General features: G+C 50.3%; 1 protein-coding gene across 1 annotated transcript in view; it reads right to left on the minus strand.

The window, feature by feature from the left end:
- Positions 1-2,995: 2,995 nt before the first annotated feature.
- LOC133357580 (zonadhesin-like) overlaps positions 2,996-25,266 on the minus strand; it is a 92,394-nt gene continuing 70,123 nt past the window's right edge. Inside the window, exons 36-45 of the mRNA XM_061575568.1 lie at positions 24,366-24,495; positions 22,215-22,407; positions 20,771-20,932; positions 18,156-18,286; positions 14,471-14,670; positions 12,593-12,731; positions 12,187-12,312; positions 11,643-11,759; positions 10,165-10,264; positions 2,996-5,164 (exon numbers count right to left, since the gene is read on the minus strand). Coding sequence (XP_061431552.1) covers positions 5,008-5,164; positions 10,165-10,264; positions 11,643-11,759; positions 12,187-12,312; positions 12,593-12,731; positions 14,471-14,670; positions 18,156-18,286; positions 20,771-20,932; positions 22,215-22,407; positions 24,366-24,495 — 1,455 coding nt within the window. The 3' untranslated portion in view covers positions 2,996-5,007. The remainder of the gene's footprint in view (positions 5,165-10,164; positions 10,265-11,642; positions 11,760-12,186; positions 12,313-12,592; positions 12,732-14,470; positions 14,671-18,155; positions 18,287-20,770; positions 20,933-22,214; positions 22,408-24,365; positions 24,496-25,266) is intronic.

Genomic DNA, 25,266 nt, shown 5'->3' on the forward strand with positions numbered 1-25,266 from the left:
TAAAACAGGAGGCATTAAGATGTTCAAACACCAAATATAAACCTTTTGCAAGGAATCAAGTCTGAATTAACCACATGTACTTCTTTATGGTCTAGTATCACCAGTGTCAATCAATTTCAAATACAATGCATGTGAAACTGTAGATGCTGCTGCTCTGCATCCACATCAGCCATACGAAAGAAGAAGTTTGCAAGTTAGAGGCGGTGTATGGTGGGGGGGGGGGGGGGTCAACCAACTACTGGTGTCCATCGTAGTGAGACCTGGGGCTGTGACAGAGTCAATCAAAGCCACTTGTGTGCATCTGTTTTACATTTCTCCATGAAAACATTCGCTACCTGGCGACAAGGGAGAACCCTTAGGGGTACCTTCATTTTGTCTATAGAATGTACCATTCCAGGTGACGTAAGTATTGGTAAGGCAGTGCCTTTCGGTAGTCACGTAGGTAGAAAAATTATAAATCACGACGTTTAGATCGCAACACAAGCAACCGTCATCAGGTGAGAAAGAACTGCTGCAACATAAGGTAGGAGGAAAGCTGCTGATGCAGGCTGCTTCTCAAGGGTAGAAATGGGCGTAGCCACCTCAGCTGTATTTAACTCAGCTCACTTGGTTGCTCTAATCAAGGACATTTCTCAGTCTCCAGATCATTTGCTTGTCAGTTTCGATGTAGTCTCTCTGTTCACCAAGGTACCTTTGCCTGACACCATTGCAATCATTGAAGACTTGGTCCAACAGGGACTGAAACCTGGAATTGTACATTCTATATACAAAATGAGGGTACCCCTATGAGGTCTCCCTTGTCGCCAGTGGTAGCGAATGTTTTCATGGAGAAAGTTGAAACAGATGCACACAAGTGGCTTTAATGACTGTCCCAGCCCCAGGTCTCACGACAATGGACACCAGTAGGGGGAAGTTGGTTGACCCCCCCCCCCCCACCATACACCACCTCTAACTTGCAAACTTCTTCTTTCGTATGGCTGATGTGGATGCAGAGCAGCAGCATCTACAGTTTCACATTCAAGAGTGGAAGTTGGCAGCCTTTCACGCGGCCCACTCCGTTAAGTGAGAAATCATGCCGAAATGTCATTAACCGAACATTGATCATCGATCTCACCAAAGCAGCAACACTGGATAACTAATTTCACCATTCACTCCATTCACCCATTGCACGTGGACAGCAACCAAAATAGCAAGTCATTTTTTAGCGAATTCGGTAAAAAAAACCTCAATATTTCAAGTTTTAATGCACGTGATGAATACGTACACAGTCCTCAGAGTCGCATGCGGCTCTAGAACCCGCAGGTTGCCGACCGCTGCACGTGAAATTCGTGGCCCTGGCGCACCGTGGCGACCCCAATTGCACCCGGTGAAATCCCGTCCTTGGGCCCACGCTGATGCTGCTCGGGCGGCCGACCGCTCAAGCTGCAGTCGGAGCATTTCACGTCGGGGCTTCACCACCTCGGCGCCGTGCCAGCAGTGTTCGCGGTGGAATGTGCCCCCTCCCATAGTTACGGCGGGAACGGTCACTTTATGAACTACGAGTAGCGGAATGAGGCCTGCCGGTCCACCCTGCAGCCGGACACTCATGATGGTGCAAAGTTGCTCATGGATCGCGATTCGAGTCCAAACACACGGGCACACAACCCACAACATACAATGCGCACACGCACCGACATTCGCCACTAGGTGTCAGTGGTGTCACCAAAGTGCTTGCGCCATGCTGGGTGGACTTTTAAGCACACACGTGCTCCTGTCCCTTCATTGGCTTCCCTGTCCATACCCCGTATTGATTTTAAGATTCTCTTGCTGGTATTCAGGGCCTTAAATGGACTTGCTCCTGCCTACATTCATGAACTTTTTCACCCAGATATTCCATCAAGATCATTAAGATCTCATAATTGTTTTTTTACCCTTTTATCTGGCAACAAAACTTACACCTTTTTTTACAAGGAGTCATGTTTGCATTGACCACAATACCTGCAGTCGGAATGTAAACAAAAAACATAACTCTTGATAATGTATGCAACTGTCCTTGAAATTGATTGGTCCACACCCGAGACAGCTTTCCTTAGAGCCTAGTCTCACATGGTGTTGGACCAGATGACGCCAAAAGGCGCACAACTCAAAGACAATGCACCATCAAGTATGATAGCTCAGGGTAAGCATTTACACCATTGGAACCTCATTTGCCAGTAGCAAAATATGATAATAGATTTTTTACCCTTTTATCTGGCAACAAAACTTACACCTTTTTTTACAAGGAGTCATGTTTGCATTGACCACAATACCTGCAGTCGGAATGTAAACAAAAAACATAACTCTTGATAATGTATGCAACTGTCCTTGAAATTGATTGGTCCACACCCGAGACAGCTTTCCTTAGAGCCTAGTCTCACATGGTGTTGGACCAGATGACGCCAAAAGGCGCACAACTCAAAGACAATGCACCATCAAGTATGATAGCTCAGGGTAAGCATTTACACCATTGGAACCTCATTTGCCAGTAGCAAAATATGATAATAGATTTTTTACCCTTTTATCTGGCAACAAAACTGAAACCTTTTTTTACAAGGAGTCATGTTTGCATTGACCACAATGCATTCCGACTGCAAGTATTGTGGTCAATGCAAACATGACTCCTTGTAAAAAAAAAATGTCAGTTTTGTTGCCAGATAAAAGGGTAAAAAACCAATTATCATATTTTGCTACTGGCAAATGAGGTTCCAATGGTGTAAATCATTAAGATCCTCAGATTGTGCATTGCTCACTGTCACCACGCTCGAGGCTTCACACTTGGGGTGATGGCGGCGACTTTGCAATTGCGGCTCCTGAACTCTGGAACTCGTTGCCCCTTCGAGGTCAGGCTTCTGAGAAACTTTACAAATCTTCAAATCTCAACTAAACACATCTTTTTAAAATTGCTTTCCCTCGAGTTATTGTCAAAACTTCTGACTTTTCTTTTCTTGGTTGATGTTAAACTATTTTCCGACTTTTCATGCACAGCACTCTAGAGAACAATTGTTTAAGGGCGCTTTATACATTGACATTATTATTACTAATTAGCTACCAGAAAAGGTGCAACACCGTGTTTTGAAGCATGTAATACTTCAGTTTGTAGTTGCCGACTACATGAAAGGACGTGAAATTCAGGTTTGAGGTGACGGCCGGTATTCGGCAGAGCCGAATTCACCAACTTTATTCAATGCATTCGATAACAACCAACCACGCGTAGAGATGTTTAAAAACCCAGACACCAATAATAACACCCATTCCTTAATTAACTTTTGCCCAAATGTAAACACACTTCTTGAAAATACATCAGCCACGTTTTGCTTTATTGTTTGTATTTAACTTGTATTCAAAACAAAACAAATGGTGAATTGCACCCAAGAGTCAGGGCAAGGCCGACTAGGAAGTGCTGGGCAGTTTGCACTGTTCAGCACTTAGGCGCACAGGTGAGGTCTGCACCAACAGGTGATGGCGGTTGCAGGTAGTTGGGGACAGCTTTTTGCACCTTCATCTCGGTCATCAGAAGGACATGGTGATACTGGATGCAGCAGTGACGGATTTGTGAGCTTGGACCGTAGGGGTTATCGCAGTGCTACTTCGGAATACGTGGCTCGTATCTAGAAAAGTGCGAGTTCAACTCCTGAGCGGGGGTAAATGTGAGCTCCTTCATCCTTTTAGAGGGTCGATAAAATAAGTGCTACTTTGTGTGGAAGTCAACGTTGGTTGTTGCCATGGATGGACTTTCATCACCTCCCACAGAAATATGGATATTTCACCACCGGGTCAGGGGCAGCGTGGATAATTTTGAGCACCTTCTCGCTTCGAATTGTAACGATCTGCATCACGAAGGCGGCTGGGAGAAAGGGGGCCATGAGATGGAGTGCAACTTTGATGTGCAGGCACGATGCCCTCCGGGCCCAGGACACGTGTTGAAAAGCCTGGGGTGTCCATAGAGGATGCCGAGGGCGCACTGCATTTGGCTTGTACAAATGTCGTGGGTGGGCAGGAGTGGGCAGCCACCCCGCCCCCCTACGTTCCCATGCGGCATTTAGGTTGCGACAAGTGGGATGGCCGTGCTTGCGTGTGTTGTAGGATGAGAGGTGGGGAGCGGTGGTGTAGCGGTTAGCGCGCTGCGCTACAAACCCGGTGACTCGAGTTCGATTCTCGCTCACGGCCAACGCTATTGATTATCTGAACTGGACCTGGGCCTCCCCTAGGTCAACTCGGCCTCAAATTAGTACCAGGTGTAATGTGTAAACATCGCCACAAGGGAGACAAAGGCGGCCGGGCGTAGTGTTGGCCACCCACCCACTTGTGTGCCGTGCCGGCCTTCATTAGGTGCTCGCTAGCAGCACTTGCCCCATCAGTCTGTTCAGGCTATACGGGGGGATCATTGTCTTTGTATGATATGGGGAAAACAGGTTAGTGAGAAGCACATAAGAGTGACACCCAGAGGTTTTGAGAACGAGGGGAGGCCCTCGAAGTCAGATGGTGGGATACTGTGAGGGCGGACCTTGGAGGTCAAGTGTGCACCGTCCGGCAGCCGAGAGACCTGGTAAATAACTTTGACGCCAACGTGTGCCTAATTGGGCCACGAGCATCAAGAGTTTCTCAAGTGGCCTCACCAAGGTGACGTAAGGACCCTAAGACTGCACGGCGAAGACACTTGCGGTTAACGGGTACTGTAAGACATTTGGGGTTAACGGGGTCTGTAAGACGTTTGCGGTTAATGGGGTCTGTAAGACATTTGGGGTGAACGGGGTCTGTAAGACATTTGGGGTTAACTGAGTCTGTAAGACATTTTAGTTTAACGGGGTCTGCAAGACATTTGGGGTTCACGGCCTTAGAGAGGGAGTCACAGCCACGACTTCCCCTGGACACCTCCATCTCAACGAACCGATGCGTTTTTTGTTTGTTTGCTTGTTGCTGTGATTTGCAGCTGCAACGACACTCGCCAATGCGGGTTTTTTTCCCACGTTCGTGACGACGCGAACATCTTCAGTCGTTCAAGCGCGCATTCCAGGGATCGCTGCTCGTGAACTCGACGTTGAATTCAGAATTGTCATAATTGAAGCGCGGCGTCGATGAGCCGCTGGCGACCGTGATGACGTCGTCTTGGTCGTCGCCCTCCTCCTGCAATAGCTGGGACTTTGACCTGCGCACGGAAGAGCACGGCTCAGATTAAGATCGCGCCCAACTCCTGCACAGATGGTCACCGCATCGCGTGGCGCTTTCAGGTGCGCTTCTGCGGCCGTTTGGAATGACGCTCTTCCGATATTAGGAAGCCACTGGAGCTGTGCACTTTTAAATGATGAAGATTGACAAACTCAGATCTTTAGAAAAGCTTTTTGTGCTTTAGTTTGGTGTCCTTCCCGCCACAACCTCTGATGACGTACAAATTAAGTTCAACGTACACACACATATGTGCAGCGATGTAGTGAGCCCCGTCGCTTCTCCCACCGTTCACTGATACTTTACGCGAGACCACCAGGTGGATGTTAATAGTGAACATGCGTGCTGGGATGCAACTCTCATGCGGTACGAGCTGCGTGTTGCATTGAGCGGCAACCCATAGAATCGTGGAGCCCATGGGTTTGTTTAACACGAACTTCGTTCGCACCGTATGTAGCCAACCGTACTAATTGGACGTCAGTTTAACACGTAGTTTTTCGTGACCAGAATTATTCATCTTGATTTGAAGCTTTCGTGACTGCAGGAATCCATACTCTTTGGCTCTTTCAGTAAAGTCACGGAGGTAGAAAAATACTCGATCACGACGTTTCGATAGCAACACAAGCCATCGTCCTCAGGTGAAACAATACAGCAGGCGGACTGCTGAGGCAAGAGGAAATGTAGCGAGAGAGCTACTGCCACAATAAGTGATAGACGTTTGTGGTGGGTACACCCAAGGGTAAGTGGGCGGGGCCAGGGATGGAATTTGTAAGTAAATGTAAGGCGAGCAAACAGAAGAGGGGAGGGGCTGCCATAACGAGCGAGCGGGTGGGGATGCAATTTACAGAGGGATCGGCGGCAGGAGGAGAGAGAGGGGGTGGGGCATGTGGAGTGACATCACGTACGGGACACACATTATTGGCTTATTCTAGCAGTAATTTGAATAACTTTTTCAATAATGAAACGTAAATTTTTTAACGAATTTGCGTAAAAATATTTATTTCCTTTCGACCTTCTTCTGCGGGAGTGTAAAAATCCACCCGCTCATGATTATTAATGACGGGGGGGCTCTTTTGTAGTGACATCACGTACGGATGTAGCAGTGTGCTGCGTATATTTATTTTTTACCGTCACTTTCTGTAAAGAAACGTCTTATTTGAAGCGACTTTGCATAATACATTATTTAATTAGCTCGACCTTCCTCTGCGTTAGTTTAAAAATCCACCCACTCATGAATATTAATGATGGGGGGGGGGGCCTCGTTGTGGAGTGACATCACGCGGGGGGGGGGGCCTCATGTGGAGTGACGTCAATACAGGGGAGTGGGCTTCATGTGGAGTGACGTCACGCGCGGGACACACACATTCTTGGCTTATAGTAGTAATACACAACACATACTGCAATTCCTTACAGGTGAGTCACATGCTAAGGGGCTAAGTAGTGATCTATTACATAATTGTATACACCCCCACACCCCATCTCTGATCTCGAATCCTGATGGGGTTCAACAATGATGACGTCATCTTGCACTATTTAAGAATAGTGGATGGCTTCACTATTCTGGCAAATCGCTTGAAGATGCTGGATGAAATTTCCAGCGAAACGTCGTACTCAAATTGTAAATGTTATGGATCCACTCTTCAACACACCGGTGGGCTAAAGTAGTGAACTATTTGTCTTTTTTCAATGTGACACATTTTTTACTGATTGGCCATGTCGGGTGGTGGAGGGTTGCGACACATTTATAAATAATGCGATCTAACCCAAAAAATCTTTATTATGACTAATTGGACGTATGTGTAAATATGACTGCAGGAGATTGTTCCTGTTAAGGAAGCGCAAAAAGAACTCGGGCTGGAATGATGCGTTCGTGAACGTGATGCATTGGCTTGCGACATCCCCGTGGCCACTGGGAGTGACAATTCACTTAATCGGGAAGGGACAGAAGCAGATAATTATCAGATGATTATCTGCTTCTACTTCTGAGATCTCGTGGCCTTTGGTTCACAAAGCATGAGGCAGCACTTTCCCACCTGCCCTCTTACAGACAGTTATGCATGACATTCAAAACCATTTGATCATTTTTATGTATATATTATCTTTTTTATTCTCGAAACTGAAATTGAGCCAAATTAAGTTGGTCTACCAAACCAAATTTTATATAATTTTCTCGTGCAGTCAATCGGTAACTGGGCTAAGTCCATAAATCCGTATCATTCTGACCTGCCCCTACTGCACATCCGTGAAAAAGGGATTTAAAGCTCATTAGATCACTCCTGCAGTATAAATCAAGATTCTGATTCTGAATCCACTGCATTTCAGAACCCGGTTAAATCGGAGGCAGCTCTCTGGATTGCAACCAAGGATCTCAGCGGTGGTCAGCTCCGCCCCCTGACCTGCGAGGAACCCGGCCACCTTATGATAGTCCATCGGCAATGCTGCCTGTGACACCGGCGTGTCCAGGAGCAGGGAGGCACTGGTGTGTGTGGCTGTGTGGGGTGAGGGGGAGGGAGGCACTGGTGTGTGTGGCTGTGTGGAGTGAGGGGGAGGGAGACACTGGTGTGTGTGGCTGTGTGGGGTGAGGGGGGAGGGAGACACTGGTGTGTGTGGCTGTGTGGAGTGAGGGGGAGGGAGACACTGGTGTGTGTGGCTGTGTGGGGTGAGGGGGGAGGGAGACACTGGTGTGTGTGGCTGTGTGGGGTGAGGGGGAGGGAGGCACTGGTGCGTGTGGCTGTGTGGAGTGGGTGTGGAGGGAGACACTGGTGTGTGTGGCTGTGTGGAGTGGGTGTGGAGGGAGACACTGGTGCGTGTGGCTGTGTGGGGTGAGGGGGAGGGAGGCACTGGTGTGTGTGGCTGTGTGGAGTGGGTGTGGAGGGAGACACTGGTGTGTGTGGCTGTGTGGGGTGAGGGGGAGGGAGACACTGGTGTGTGTGGCTGTGTGGGGTGAGGGGGGAGGGAGACACTGGTGTGTGTGGCTGTGTGGGGTGAGGGGGAGGGAGACACTGGTGTGTGTGGCTGTGTGGAGTGGGTGTGGAGGGAGACACTGGTGCGTGTGGCTGTGTGGGGTGAGGGGGAGGGAGGCACTGGTGTGTGTGGCTGTGTGGAGTGGGTGTGGAGGGAGACACTGGTGTGTGTGGCTGTGTGGGGTGAGGGGGAGGGAGACACTGGTGTGTGTGGCTGTGTGGGGTGAGGGGCAGGGAGACACTGGTGTGTGTGGCTGTGTGGGGTGAGGGGGGAGGGAGACACTGGTGTGTGTGGCTGTGTGGGGGGAGGGGGAGGGAGACACTGGTGTGTGTGGCTGTGTGGGGTGGGTGTGGAGGGAGACACTGGTGTGTGTGGCTGTGTGGGGTGAGGGGGAGGGAGGCACTGGTGTGTGTGGCTGTGTGGAGTGAGGGGGAGGGAGACACTGGTGTGTGTGGCTGTGTGGGGTGAGGGGGGAGGGAGACACTGGTGTGTGTGGCTGTGTGGGGTGAGGGGGGAGGGAGACACTGGTGTGTGTGGCTGTGTGGAGTGAGGGGGAGGGAGACACTGGTGTGTGTGGCTGTGTGGGGTGAGGGGGAGGGAGACACTGGTGTGTGTGGCTGTGTGGAGTGGGTGTGGAGGGAGACACTGGTGTGTGTGGCTGTGTGGGGTGAGGGGGAGGGAGACACTGGTGTGTGTGGCTGTGTGGGGTGAGGGGGGAGGGAGACACTGGTGTGTGTGGCTGTGTGGGGTGAGGGGGAGGGAGACACTGGTGTGTGTGGCTGTGTGGGGTGGGTGTGGAGGGAGACACTGGTGTGTGTGGCTGTGTGGGGTGAGGGGGAGGGAGGCACTGGTGTGTGTGGCTGTGTGGAGTGAGGGGGAGGGAGACACTGGTGTGTGTGGCTGTGTGGGGTGAGGGGGGAGGGAGACACTGGTGTGTGTGGCTGTGTGGGGTGAGGGGGGAGGGAGACACTGGTGTGTGTGGCTGTGTGGAGTGAGGGGGAGGGAGACACTGGTGTGTGTGGCTGTGTGGAGTGGGTGTGCAGGGAGACACTGGTGTGTGTGGCTGTGTGGGGTGAGGGGGGAGGGAGACACTGGTGTGTGTGGCTGTGTGGGGTGGGTGTGGAGGGAGACACTGGTGTGTGTGGCTGTGTGGGGTGAGGGGGGAGGGAGACACTGGTGTGTGTGGCTGTGTGGAGTGGGTGTGCAGGGAGACACTGGTGTGTGTGGCTGTGTGGGGTGAGGGGGGAGGGAGACACTGGTGTGTGTGGCTGTGTGGGGTGGGTGTGGAGGGAGGCACTGGTGTGTGTGGCTGTGTGGGGTGAGTGTGGAGGGAGACACTGGTGTGTGTGGCTGTGTGGGGTGAGGGGGAGGGAGGCACTGGTGTGTGTGGCTGTGTGGAGTGGGTGTGGAGGGAGACACTGGTGTGTGGCTGTGTGGAGTGGGTGTGGAGGGAGACACTGGTGTGTGTGGCTGTGTGGGGTGAGGGGGAGGGAGGCACTGGTGTGTGTGGCTGTGTGGGGTGAGGGGGAGGGAGACACTGGTGTGTGTGGCTGTGTGGGGTGAGGGGGAGGGAGGCACTGGTGTGTGTGGCTGTGTGGGGTGAGGGGGAGGGAGGCACTGGTGTGTGTGGCTGTGTGGAGTGGGTGTGGAGGGAGACACTGGTGTGTGTGGCTGTGTGGAGTGGGTGTGCAGGGAGACACTGGTGTGTGTGGCTGTGTGGAGTGGGTGTGGAGGGAGACACTGGTGTGTGTGGCTGTGTGGAGTGAGGGGGAGGGAGACACTGGTGTGTGTGGCTGTGTGGAGTGAGGGGGAGGGAGACACTGGTGTGTGTGGCTGTGTGGAGTGGGTGTGGAGGGAGGCACTGGTGTGTGTGGCTGTGTGGAGTGAGGGGGAGGGAGACACTGGTGTGTGTGGCTGTGTGGAGTGGGTGTGGAGGGAGACACTGGTGTGTGTGGCTGTGTGGAGTGGGTGTGGAGGGAGACACTGGTGTGTGTGGCTGTGTGGCTGTGTGGCGCTCGCCTGTTTCGGAAGTACTTGACCAAAACGACGGTGACGACAACGGCGATCAGGACTCCACCCACGCTGCACACCACCGCGATGATGATCGTCACCGTCAAATCTAAAAACATTCAACAAGTGTTTGTCAAACAAATGGGGAGCGGTAGGGCATTGGTTATTGCGCTGCGCTATGAACCTGGTGGCCCGAGTTTGATTTCCTTTGACGGCCAACACCGGCGACGATTAGCTGAATTGGTTCTGGGCCTCCCTGAGGTCGACTCAGCCTCAACTAAGTGCCTGGTGCGATGTGTAGACATCGGCACTGGGGAGACAAAGGCAGCCGGGCGTGGTGCTGGCCACCCACCCGCTCGTGTGCCATGCTGACCTTCATAAGTGCTCCTCGCTAACAGCATTTGCCCTAACAGTTTGCTTCAGCTATACGGGGGATATTTGTCTTTGTGTGTCGTCCTGGTTTACAGATTAACATGGGCACTTCACAAATGATCAGTACAAAGTATCATCATCTATGAGCACCTCAGTGGAGACCCATACATCGCAATCTCCTGACTTTGACATGCCTCCTCCTGCTCGAAGACACCGGTGGAACCATCAACCGCATCAGAACATGAACAGGTCGATGCGCAAATCTCCTTCGTGAATTCCACGGTAATGCGGTTGTGGCCATGCAACCCAAACTATGGACCACGTAGTAAACGCATGAAGATATATAGAGACGTATTGAGACAGAGACCCATATAGATCAATAGAGACCTCGAGAGATACAATGAAGACAAGTCACAGTTGTGCGATTGTGGCCATGCAAACAAAACTAACACACTGGTTAGTGCTGTACGAGTGACGAATTGACATGTTCTGTTAATGTGATAAACCTTCCTAATTGGATGTGTCGGGTGGTGGCGTGTTTAACACCACATTTATATATTTACGCGATCTAACAAAAAAAAAACCTGTATTATGGACCACTTTGGTCTGCACTTCTTCAACGGAGGAGGAGGAACAGTAAAATTTCACGAACTCTCTCTCTAAGCAATCTCGTCATGGCAAACGTTGGCATTCAACTCCTGAACTTTTTGCCCTGTGCTCGAATAGAATCGTCATGCACCACCAATATAATCAATTATGAATTAATAATGACACACGCACAATTGTACAGGCAAGATAATATTGGTGCTGTCCACGTGATAAGCCACTTCGTTGAACTATCTTGTGGCCAGGTCATTTCTGAAAAATAAGCTACTAGCTCAGCGGATTTTACCTGGTAAAATACAAGTTTTTTTATTATAATTTGCTTACATTTCCTATACTTTGCACTCCTATCGTGTTTTGTATTGTTTGTTGTTGTAACTTTCTTACCCGCCCCTACTGGACATCTGTGAAAAAAGAGCTGTATTGCGCATCGGATTCCTCCAGGATGAACAAATATTTCAGATTCTGATGAGTGCCAAGTTAAAATCGAGGTGGTTGTTTTGTGGCCTTACCTTTGGTTTCACATCGGTCTCCAGTGTAGGAGTCGGGGCAGCGACAGTGAATTTGTCCACCTACTTCTGTGCAGCTTCCCCCGTTCAAGCATGGGTTCCCAGCAGCACACAGATCACCTGGTCAGCAGAGACGCGCACACACCAGATACACGGCCTCAACGCGTGGGGATTTTTTGAAGCGCGCGTAAACCCTAAAACCCTAAAACCCTACCCAGCCCATCGTTGCGGAGAAAAATAAATCGCAAAGTAAATATGCAGACGGGCGACACGCCTCCCATCACACATCAGTGCCTCCACGTACAAAACACGTATTTTTTATGCATCTCATTAGCCACGCGAGGGCCTTCTCTGGGTGCATAATATCGGTGGCATTGGTTCAACACAAGCAAATTCTGGCACCGGTTATAGACCTAAGTGTTTCACGAGCGTCTGACCTGTGAACCCCTGTGGCCTACGAGGGCCGTTCCACAGCTCTTGTTTAATTACGTCACTCCCCCCACCCACCTCCCCCTCCCCTTACCCTGCTTGTTTTGGCAAACCATACCTGGGCTCATTGTGCTCTCGCAACGGTCGCCTGTGAATGGGGGGGGACACTGGCACGTGACCTGCTGTCCACTCAACGATGAGCAGGAGCCTCCATTCTCACAGGTTACGTGAGCGCACGGATCATCTGCAAGGAAACCATCGTCGGACATCAACAACAACCTCTTCTCGCAAAGCTGTGGAACTTTAAAACCTCCCCACCCCACCGGAGGAGCGCCGTTATCGACGTGACCGCCGCTGGCACCTTTGCTCAGTCACTGGATGTTGCAATGACGGGTGGCACAGTGTCGACGCGGCGTGGTGGGGCTCGTGTTCACCACCCCCGTGCCCACGTACGCGGCCGGCTGCGGAACGAACGCCGCCAGTGCTTCCTATTCCAAGGCAAACCGTGGATTCGTGATGCTCACCCGCAAAGCAGCCGATGGTAAAATCGCCAACGGTGCAGAGTTCATTGGCGCCGCAGCTCGTGTCCATGCACTGCACCAAGTTTGCATTCATGCACGTGCAGTTCTTGTTGCAGCCGGATGTGTAAAACGTCTCTCCAGCCTACACACAACACGCGCACACACACAGACAAAGATCCTCCGTTATAACCTTAACAGATTGTTGGATGAGTACTGTTAGCCAACACCTATGAAGGCTGGCATAGCACACGAAGGGGGTGGGTGGCCAGCACCACACCCGGTCGCCTTTGTCTCCTTCGTGGGCGATGTTTTACACGCAACATCAGGTACGCATTTGAGGCCGAGTCGACCTAGGGGAGACCCTGGAGTGGTTCAGATCTTCGTCATCGATGTTTGCTTACAGCAGGAATCGAACTTGGGTCGCTCGGTTCGTAGCACAGTGCGCTAACTGCTACATGTAGCAACAACCACTATTCGCCACTAAGTGACGGTGACATCACAATGGTGCTTGTGCCACGCTAGGTGCACGTTAATGCCACGAAGTGTCGAACGCCCGCTGACAGGTCATGGGACAGACCCAAGTGCTGTGGGTCGACTAACTGAGATGACTGGCTGATGCACCACCTGTGCCCTCTACTCTGCCAACTTGCTGTGCTTTAGCATGCACACACACATGTTGTGATTGGTGCACAAGTGACGACATCCCATTTATCCCTCTATTTAAGACCGAAACAGGAGGATTTCTCTACAACTCTGACTGCCGCCTGATGATGCTGGTCGTAATTACTGGCGAAACGTCACGGTACTCAAATTGTCAATGTTGTGGGTTTTCTCAGCAACACAGCGGTGTGCTGTACTCGTGTAATATTATATTCTTAGGTTTTTTCGGTAAAGTCACGTAGGTAAAACATCAAAATTAATGAAAATAAAATAAAATAAAACAAAAAATCACGACGTTTCGGAGGCAACACAAGTCTCCGTCATCAGGTGGGACCGTCACAGCCGAATTAGCTGCATCAAGTGAGGCAATGATTCAAGATGTAATCCCTTATAAGCAAGTTGAAGGGGGGAGGAGAGGGGGGGGGGGGAGCTCATAAGAATGTTAGTACAACTCATCGGGAGGGGGAGGGGGGGCCAAAAAATTGAACGACGGCTTGGACGCGGTTGCTGCTGCACACGCCAACACAATGGACAGAGAGGGGGAGGGGAGGTCTGATACACATGATAGACAATAGAACGAAAATGCCCATGTTTATACCAATGCTGGCAAACCTTACTAATTGGCTGTGTCGGGGAGTTGCGGGTTTAAATACACATTTATATTTATACGATCTAACCCAAAAAAAATTACTATTACGGATTTCAAGAGCAGCAATGCGATGTGGTGAATACAAGACTGTGGCCCTTCATAATAACGTCACGAAGCAGTTCCATGAAGAGCCGCATGCGAGGCCTGGAGCCACAGGTTGTCGACCCCTGGTCTAGAGAGACTCTTGCCTGCAGATGGGTTGAATGAACCAAGATTGAGTGTTGTTCATGTTGCTGGTAGACCTGGATACATCCCCATTAGAGCTCCCATCCAATTCCACTTCCAAACGCACGACTGGTTGATCGGTTTCCCTTGGATAGCCATGCTTAGAGGATCATCAATCTACTAAAATATGCTATTTAATCCCCACCTCCGATTTAGCACGGTTGGGCAACGTACGCTGCGAAGAAAGCTCAACACGCACACACGTGAGACGCGTTATCATTATTGTTGGAGCGAAGCGAATCGACCGAGCAATGGCGTTACGTTGCGCGCACAAATGGAGACGCCGCGTTCTTCACGTCGGTCGCCACTGGGCCCCCCCCACCCCCGCCCCCCCCCCCCCCCGTCACCTCGCGGTAGGAGTTCTCGTAGAGGCAGCCGCACTGGGTGAAGGGGACGCAGTCGAAGCCGCTCATCACGAACCCGGGCAAGCACTGGCAGCCCTCCACGTCGGGGAGCTCGCAGTTCGAAGAAGCGGCCAAGTCCCCGCAGGTGGACGGGCAGGCGGACATGCGCTCGACGTAGACGCTGTTTGGAGGGCACATCGGTTCTGTGTATGCACACACACACACGCCGGTTCTGTGTATGCACACACACACACGCCGGTTCTGTGTATGCACACACACACACGCCGGTTCCGTGTATGCACACACACACACACACACGCCGGTTCTGTGTATACACACACACACGCCGGTTCCGTGTATGCACACACACACACGCCGGTTCTGTGTATACACACACACACGCCGGTTCTGTGTATACACACACACATGCCGGTTCTGTGTATGCACACACACACACGCCGGTTCTGTGTATGCACACACACACACGCCGGTTCTGTGTATGCACACACACACACACGCCGTTTCTGTGTATGCACACACACACACACGCCGGTTCTGTGTATGCACACACACACACACACCGGTTCTGTGTATACACACACACACGCCGGTTCTGTGTATGCACACACACGCCGGTTCTGTGTATACACACACACACGCCGGTTCCATGTATGCACACACACACACACGCCGGTTCTGTGTATACACACACACGCCGGTTCTGTGTATGCACACACACACACGCCGGTTCTGTGTATACACACACACACACACATGCCGGTTCTGTGTATACACACACACACATGCCGGTTCTGTGTACGCACACACACACGCCGGTTCTGTGTATACACACACACACACGCCGGTTCTGTGTATACACACACACACACGCCGGTTCTGTGTATACACACACATATGCCGGTTCTGTGTATACAAACACACACGCCGGTTCTGTGTATGCACACACACACGCCGGTTCTGTGTATACACACACACACACGCCGGTTCTGTGTACGCACACACACACGCCGGTTCTGTGTATACACACACACACACACGCCGGTTCTGTGTATGTACGCACACACACACGCCGGTTCTATGTATACACACACACGCCGGTTCTGTGTATACACACACACACACATGCCGGTTCTGTGTATACACACACACACACATGCCGGTTCTGTGTATGCACACACACACGCTGGTTCTGTGTATGCACACACACACACGCCGGTTCTGTGTATGCACACACACACACGTCGGTTCCGTGTATGCACACACACACACGCCGGTTCTGTGTATGCACACACACACACGTCGGTTCCGTGTATGCACACACACACACGCCGGTTCTGTGTATACACACACACACACGCCGGTTCTGTGTATGCACACACACACACGCCGGTTCTGTGTATACACACACACACGCCGGTTCTGTGTATGCACACACACACACGCCGGTTCTGTGTATACACACACACACGCCGGTTCTGTGTATACACACACACACGCCGGTTCTGTGTATACACACACACGTCGGTTCTGTGTATGCACACACACGCCGGTTTTGTGTATACACACAGACACGCCGGTTCTGTGTATGCACACACACGCCGGTTCTGTGTATGCACACACACGCCGGTTCTGTGTATACACACAGACACGCCGGTTCTGTGTATGCACACACACGCCGGTTCTGTGTATGCACACACACGCCGGTTCTGTGTATGCACACACACACGTCGGTTCTGTGTATGCACACACACACGCCGGTTCTGTGTATGCACACACACGCCGGTTCTGTGTATACACACACACACACGCCGGTTCTGTGTACGCACACACACACGCCGGTTCTGTGTATACACACACACACACACGCCGGTTCTGTGTATGTACGCACACACACACGCCGGTTCTATGTATACACACACACGCCGGTTCTGTGTATACACACACACACACATGCCGGTTCTGTGTATGCACACACACGCCGGTTCTGTGTATACACACACACACACATGCCGGTTCTGTGTATGCACACACACACGCTGGTTCTGTGTATGCACACACACACACGCCGGTTCTGTGTATGCACACACACACACGTCGGTTCCGTGTATGCACACACACACACGCCGGTTCTGTGTATGCACACACACACACGTCGGTTCCGTGTATGCACACACACACACGCCGGTTCTGTGTATACACACACACACACGCCGGTTCTGTGTATGCACACACACACACGCCGGTTCTGTGTATACACACACACACGCCGGTTCTGTGTATGCACACACACACACGCCGGTTCTGTGTATACACACACACACGCCGGTTCTGTGTATACACACACACACGCCGGTTCTGTGTATACACACACACGTCGGTTCTGTGTATGCACACACACGCCGGTTTTGTGTATACACACAGACACGCCGGTTCTGTGTATGCACACACACGCCGGTTCTGTGTATGCACACACACGCCGGTTCTGTGTATACACACAGACACGCCGGTTCTGTGTATGCACACACACGCCGGTTCTGTGTATGCACACACACACGTCGGTTCTGTGTATGCACACACACACGCCGGTTCTGTGTATGCACACACACGCCGGTTCTGTGTATACACACACACACATGCCGGTTCTGTGTAATAACACAAAGACAAAGATTCCCCCCCCCCACCTTGTAGACTTAACGGAGCTGTTGGGGCAAGTGCCTATGAAGGCCGGCACGGCACACGAAGGGGGTGGATGGCCAGCACCACGCCCAACCGCCTTTGTCTCCCCAGTGGCGATGTTTACACACCGCACCCAAGTACTTATTTGTGGCTGAGTCGACCTAGGGGAGGCCCAGGACCGCTTCAGATAATCCCCACTGGTGTTGGCCGTAAGCAGGAATCGAATTCGGGTCGCCAGGTTCGTAGCGCAGCGCGCTAACCGCTACACCACCGCTCCCCACAACACGTAACAACACACGCACACACGCACACACGTACACACGTAATGACAAGGCAAATGACAGGAGTGCGCACACACAGACACTGCGACACATGCATAACCGATATATTAAGTGTCACACGAGTGGTGATCATGGCAATGATAGTGTTGATTGACCATATTACATGGGAAGTGATAGGGAAAGAGATCGAGAACAAAGGAGAAGGTAGAAGTGGAGAGAGGAAAGGGAGGAAGATGTTGGCATGATGAATGGGGGTGGGGGGAATAGTCAACTGAGTAAGGAATCTATGGAAGGGAAACCAGATGTGTGTGGTGCACGTTAATTACCACTAAAACTATTTAAACTAAAGCATTTATTTTATTTTACCAGGTAAGGCCCACTGAGCTATGTAGCTCTTTTTTCAGAAGTGACCTGGCCACAAATCATAGCTCGATGAAGTAGAGTATAATCACGTGAAAATGTATAACAGCCAAATAGTCGAAACGCCTGATGTTGATTCTAAAAGTGAAGGGAAAAATCGGAGGACTCGTAGAAAAATCCACGCGACCACGAGGAGAGAGACACGCAATCTCTAAATACACAGCAGGCGTCAGGGTCGGGATCGAACCCACGACCCTCCTGTATACCAGGCGAGGTAGTTAATATCTCGCCACCGTGGTGCCTGTAATTGCATCAGAGGTGCCGAGTGACGTCGGTGAGTGAGATCTCACCGCATCCCGTGACATTCCTCCAGCTCCTGGGAGTGATGCTCTGCTGCTGGCAGGCTGCCGCGTAAACCTCCAGGCTGCTGCAGAATGTCTCTCGGTCTCCGATGTTTTCGCACATGTCGTACAAGCAGTTCCTGTGGAAGCACAGCACGCGATGCGACGCGCCATAACCACATCTCCACGTCAATGCGCCCGCTGCATGGAAGGGCCCTTGACCGCGCAGTCACCGGGGTTGTTTGACCGCACTGCGCCACACTGGTCAGCGCGAGTTGGTGAGCTGGGCAGGTGGGGCCCGGGACCGGTTCAGATGTCCGTTTGCCACTCGTGTGAGCTGTGTCCGCGAACTGAAGCGTAAAGTCGCCAGGTTCACCGTGCAGTGCGCTGACCACCTGGGCCACTTGCTCCACTGGCGTCACTTATCTCAAATTTTGAATGGGTACATTTTTGTCGCCAGTTTCTTGACGGCTTGGATTTTAATATCAAGTTTAACTTGGCTCAATTTTAACAATCTTATCAGATAAATTGTTGTTACTAATTCACAACGAGTAAAGATTCGCAAGCTAATTTACCATTCTAAGAGGATAATTTACAATCTTGATTTGAAGCTTTCATGACTGCAGGAATCCATACTCTGGTTCTTTCGGTAAAGTCACGTAAATAGAAAAAAATATTAAAAGAACACGACGTTTTGGTCGCAACACAAGTGTCCGTCATCAGGTGAGAAATAATAATCTGCTGTTGTGGTTTTATATAGGCAAGGGAGGGGGGGAAGGGGTTTTTTGTAGAGTTGTGGCAGCAGGAGTTCACGGGGGAGAGGGGGGAGTGTTTGTGGTGTGCAGGGACGTGTGGGGGCTGGTGAAATTAGCATGTCCACGAGCTTGAATTAGTAAACGAGAACAGCACGGGTGTAAGAGTGAGAATCACAGCAGTTAAAGCTTGACGTGGTTTATCACATCCTTCCAATGATTGCTCAATCTGAATCCAGCTTCTCGATTAAAGTTTTGTCTGTGTTTGTATGTCTGGATGGCTTCATGAACAAATCTGTGATAGTAGCCCGAGGGTTTGCAGAGCACCCTAGTCTCGGAGAAAACAATGTCATGTGTGCCTACAGCGTTGAAACAATGATCCGCCACCGCCAAGGTGTTGGTTCTACCGTGTTTCAAATCCGCTTTGTGTTCGAGAACCCGGTCTGATACATGTCGCTTTGTTTCACCAATGTAACTGCTGCCACAGACACAACTCACCGATGGGATAAAATCACGAATTTAGTGTACTGTAATGAACCGAAATTGGATCTTGTGTTTGTTCAAGATTTTGGAAATCCTTTTGATGACCATTCTCGGATGTTTTGATCGAGAAGAGACCTGATGGCTCGTTGGGACACTCTATCTATAGGAAAGCCACCCACACGGATTCCTATCTAAAGCCTGACTCCCACCACCATCCAGCCCAGAATAAGTCCCTCATCAAAACACTCCATCATAGGGCTCGTTGCATCTCCGACCAGCACCACCTAGCCAGTGAGCTTGAGCACGTACACCAAGCCCTCAAGAAGAATGGACATTCTGACCGCACAATCTGCAAAGCTGCATCCCCAACCATGGGTAGATAACCATCTGAGGACCCAATCAAAACCATCACCTTTCCATACATAGCAGGGGTCACCAAAAGGATTTCCAAAATCTTGAACAAACACAAGATCCAATTTCGGTTCAATACAGTACACCAAATTCGTGATGTTATCCCATCGGTGAGTTGTGTCTGTGGCAGCAGTTACATTGGTGAAACAAAGCGACATGTATCAGACCGGGTTCTCGAACACAAAGCGGATTTGAAACACGGTAGAACCAACACCTTGGCGGTGGCGGATCATTGTTTCAACGCTGTGGGCACACATGACATTGTTTTCTCCGAGACCAAGGTGCTCTGCAAACCCTCGGGCTACCATCACAGATTTGTTCATGAAGCCATCCAGACATACAAACACAGACAAAACTTTAATCGAGAAGCTGGATTCAGATTGAGCAATTATTGGAAGGATGTGATAAACCACGTCAAGTTTTAACTGCTGTGATTTTCACTCTTACACCCGTGCTGTTTTCGTTTACTAATTCAAGCTCATGGACATGCTAATTTCTCCAGCCCCCACCTGTCCCTGCACGCCCCAAACTCTCCCCCCTCTTCCCTGTGAACTCCTGCAGCCACGACTCTACAAAACCCCCCTTGCCCCCCCCCTCCCGTGCCTATATAAAGCCACAACAGCAGATCATTATTTCTCACCTGATGACGGACGCTTGTGTTGCGACCTTTCTATCTACACGACTTTACCGAAAGAACCAGAGAGTAAGGATAATTGACAGTTAAGCTAACTTAAAATTACTGAATTCTAACAATTAAAATTTAACGTCACAACGGCTAAATCGTAATGGCTGAATTATTACCAAAATCTTATAACATATCTGCATTATAATATTTTAACAATTAAAATGAAACGTCGAATTAACCGAAATCTTATGACGTATCTGCATTCTAACAATTTTAATGTAACGGTGACATGATGCCCCCCACCGTAGGAACTTGACGTTCCACGCCAGATCTCGGCGCTCGCTGCGACTTACGTGAAGTAGTGAGCAGGGGGAACCTCGTCGAGGCATTGCCAAAAGGGCCCCTCGGCCTCCTTCATAATCCCACACGCGGTGGCGCCCAGCAGCTCTGCCAGCTGGCCGGCATCGCAGGACAGGTCAGCGAAGTCCTCCTGCATCCAGGAAGGTGCTTCCCTCCTAGGAGAGCCACGCACCCACCCGCGTCAGATCACCGCATACCCCCCTCCCCCCCCGCGGTTTAAGCGTAGAACAACAACAACAACGTGCGATTAACGTTGGCGCCATGGTAGCTATGAGATGTTAACTGCCCCGCCTTGTATACAGGAGGGCGTGGGTTCGATCCCGACCCTGACGCCTGCTGCTGTATATGTGGAGTTTGCATGTCTCTCTCCCTGTGGTCACGTGGATTTTTCTCTGGACCCTCCATTTTTTTCTCCACATTTAGAATCAACATCACGCGTTTAGAGTATTTGGCTGCTGCACATTTTCCACGTGATGATAAGCCACTTTGGGTGAGCTATCGTTTGTGGCCAGGTCGCTTCTGAAAAAGAGCTACATAGCTCAAGTAAGCCTTACCTGGTAAAAATAAAAAAAATAGTTTATAGTTTAGTTAAAGATTGCTAGCAAAAAAACGCAAAGGTGCGATCATTAAGCAGCGCCAGCAATGCTCCTCCGCTTTCGCGCTGCGCACGATTCAACGTCTGTGTGATGGCGTTTGTTTTTGGACACCAGGTGAGCCCAAGAGAATGACGCTTCTCTGCCTGCTGGGAAAATTTAACGTCGAAGTCGCAAGTTAAACCTGAACCTTTCCACAGCGATCGTATTTCTAATCCGACGCTCGCCCAACCAAAAGGCTGAGGGGCCGGGTTTGCAATGGTGCATGAGTACAGTAAACTAAATAATCAAAACATTAATCGTTAACACTCCAATATTTCAATCGCCAGTTTCACACGCGGGCTTTCGCAAGCAATATTATCCAAAACAAAGGGTTTGAGTTAGATCGCGTAAATATAAATGCGTCATTAAACCCGACACCGCCCGACACAGCCAATAGTAAGGTTTGTCACGTAAACAAAACGTGTCAATTAGTTACTAGTTCAGCACACGGGTGTGTTGGAGAGTAACCCGCGATCGAACCCAAAAACCTCTATTATGGATAATATTGGTCGCGAAAGCCTACTACTACTTGTTAAAGTGATTGTTAACACTGCCTTCCAGATGCAAAATAAACAATAAAACTAGAGAAGAAATATGTAAATACCTGTTTATTTCATATTCAACATATAATATACAGGTGGAAAACTTTTCCACGCCAGTTTAAAAATCGTGAAATTGTCAAAAGATGTTTTTTTGTTTTTCCCTGTTGGAAGGCAATGGTATGTGCTGACGATGGTGGTGGTGGTGGTTATGTGTTTAGTGCGCGCTCGCAGCCATTCTACGAGTGCACTGTAGCTCTCACCTGAACACCCTTTGCTCGTTCGACCTCGCAGGAGTGTGGCGAGCGTCGTCGCCAACCCTCCAGCTGTGGCCAAACTCGTCCGTGCTCGCAGCCAGCTGCCCGTCGGGAGTCGCCAAGTCATCGCTGGCGTTTCCGTTGTAATTGCCGCACAGGCCGCACAGCCGGCTCATGTAGGAGCTGGGCATGACCACATCTGCGGTGGATCGCAACCGCCGGGCAGCACACACACGCACACGCGCACAGGGGCGGCGGACACTCGGCAAAAGCGAACGCGTACAGAGACAGCGACGCATTTTGTTTCAAAAACGCAATTTGTTTGTTAGAATTCCCTTTGTGAAGTAGACGCCAATGAACCCTAGTTCCACGTAATTGAGAATGACTCATTGACCGCGTATTATACCCCACTGCCATACTTTGATACCGTAAAAAAAGGTATCCCATGATATAGCTGCTCACCCCGAGCAAGAAATGCTCTGATATACATATTGTCTTTGTGCTGTTCGCCTTTTGCCGTTTTCTGCTCTCACACTGGTGATGCTGAGCCCTAAAGAATGCTGCTGTCTCTGGTGTAGGCCAATCCGTTTAAAAGACAATGAAAATATTATCAGAGCATTTTTGTTTGCATGTTCACCACAAGTACGTGTGGTTAATTCAGACTTGATTCCTTGAAAAAGGTTTCTATTTGGTGTTTGAACATCTTAACACCTCCTGTTTTATTGCCAGAAAGGGTAAAACCTATTATTATATTCTTTGGGTCTTTCGGTAAAGTCACGTAGATAGGTTCCAAAAAATTATAAAATAAACGAAAACCTATATTCTTGGTTCTTTCGGTAAAGTCACGTAGAACGGAAATAATAAAATAATTAAAATATAAAACAAAATTCTCACGACGTTTCGACTGCAACAGTGTTGCAAGCTTGCTTGTATGTTGCAAGCTTGCTTGTGTTGCTTGTGTTGCAAGCTTGCTTGTGTTGCAGTCGAAACGTCGTGAGAATTTTATTGTTCAATATCTGTATTATTTTATTATTTCCCTTCTACATGACTTTACCAAAAGAACCAATAATATGAATCCCTGCAGTCACTAAAGCTTTAAATGAAAAGAGAAAACCTATTATTTTCCCACTTTAATGCATTTGCAAGTTAGGTTTGTTTAAACCATTTTTTAAAAATAACATTGCCGTCATTTATATAAATGACATTAATCGCCTATCCAGTAGTTTTACATCGGTGCATTTGGCAGGTGTTGCTGGTATGCAAATCTCTGGAAGGCCTGCAAAGGTACAGTTCATTTTTACACTGCAGGCTGAAAGAACGCCATAACCACATATACTTCTATTCCCGTGTACAGGTGGTAAAGTTAAATAATAATGTATTTTTATACATACATCACCTTTTATTGAAAGAAATCACTAAGCATTCGATGAGTAAATAAATTAAAACAAGCGACTAAAAAGTGCCGTACAAGACGAGAGGGCGGATTGCATTGCCACCCTTGACCCTCGTGTGTCCGCGAGAGGGTTGGCCCATGGAGCAAAAGAAGTTCAACATCCATTAAAACACAATGACAGGGCCCAAGTGACGGACATGGCTGGGCATGCGGCAAGAAGCCCTGGGGTTGGCCCTCGGAGCAAAGTCTCGTCCTGGGGATTGCAGACAAGACCGGGTGGGGGAATCCCCGCACGACCGCGGGGACTGCGAGATGCAGCGGTGCGGCGCTGAGCCATTTCTTGCCCAGAGCCACCACTCGCATGAAGGGGGGCATTTTGCTGGAGGGAGAGAGGCCTCCTCTTCCACGCTGCTCAGACGTTTTGGGAGAGATTGGGGAGGGGAGGCGGGGTGCCCACATCCCACTGCACGTGACCAAGGTGTACTCCATTATACTGCTGGTTTTCACAGAGGGAGGTGGGGAGGGGATTTGTGAAACTTGCCAATTGTATCAACTGCCACGCCGGGAGATCGTATAGATCGGGTGGCCTCGATACGGTGGTCCCGTGGTGTGTTCACCGTGAAACACCGCTGTAGCCGCTCCCCTCTCACCACCCCCATCCTCTGATGTATCTACTGAATGTTGAACGCAGCGTATGCAGCCAACGGCTCGGCCGGGCAAGAGTGTAAATCGCCTAAACCCAGGTGGCCGTGCAGCCCCCGCACCTGCGTGCTCCTTGCGGTCAAAGGTCACGGTGAGGCCGGAGTCGGTCCTGAGGATGAACTTGTGAGAGGACTGCTGGATGTGCAGTCCTTCCGCGGGGGTCGCCGGCGGCTTCATCCTCACGCCGTCCACCTGCCGGTCAGCCGCCAAACATCCACACGTGCGCGTGTCCCATTGTGAAGCCGTGCGAACGATCCGTTTTTTTTAACCCACCGCTGGATTAAGGTCTCCCCACACACACAGCGTTGGGCCACCGCTCGCCCCACGGCATGGTACGGATGGCAATGAACGTAAAAGTCTTCAGCGCACAGCATTCGGATTAAGTTATTAATTTCCCCTGATGCGAGGTGCCGCACGCTGGGAGGGGATCGGCGCGCATGGAGTTGCCTCCGTTCCCCCGGGGATGGACGGGAGTTAATTACCGCCCTACGGGACTGTGACAGGTTGACAAGTTCACCAAGCACGTGTGAGTAATCCTTCCAAATTTATTCTCTCCTCTAAGTGCTCCTCCCTTTCCATCTATAAAAAGAGCTTCATAGCACATCCAATTCCTCCAGTATAAATACATATTTAGATTCTGATTCCCTTTTACATTCTCCTCTACCAGCTCCCCCCACTCCCTCCACTCCCTTTCTTAAGTCCTTTATCCCTCTCCTTCCCCGTCTCATAAAAGAGTACAATACGCACCCCGCTCTCGCGGTCACCACTCGGTAGGGCAGCAGCGAGCACAATCTCCCACCTTCCTCTAAATTCAGTAGCACAGCGTTCGGGGACTGCGGAGTTTCTGTAACCCCCCACTCACCCCCCCCCCCCAACCACGTCACGGTTTATGCTGTGTACTGGGGCTCCTTATTGGAAAAAAAATTATAACTGATTTCCCCAAGATGGAGTAGCAGGTGGGAC

This window comes from Lethenteron reissneri, chromosome 58, assembly GCF_015708825.2.
Source record: "Lethenteron reissneri isolate LAM-NWPU_2019-01 chromosome 58, ASM1570882v1, whole genome shotgun sequence".
In the NCBI taxonomy this organism is placed as follows: Eukaryota; Metazoa; Chordata; class Hyperoartia; order Petromyzontiformes; family Petromyzontidae; genus Lethenteron; species Lethenteron reissneri.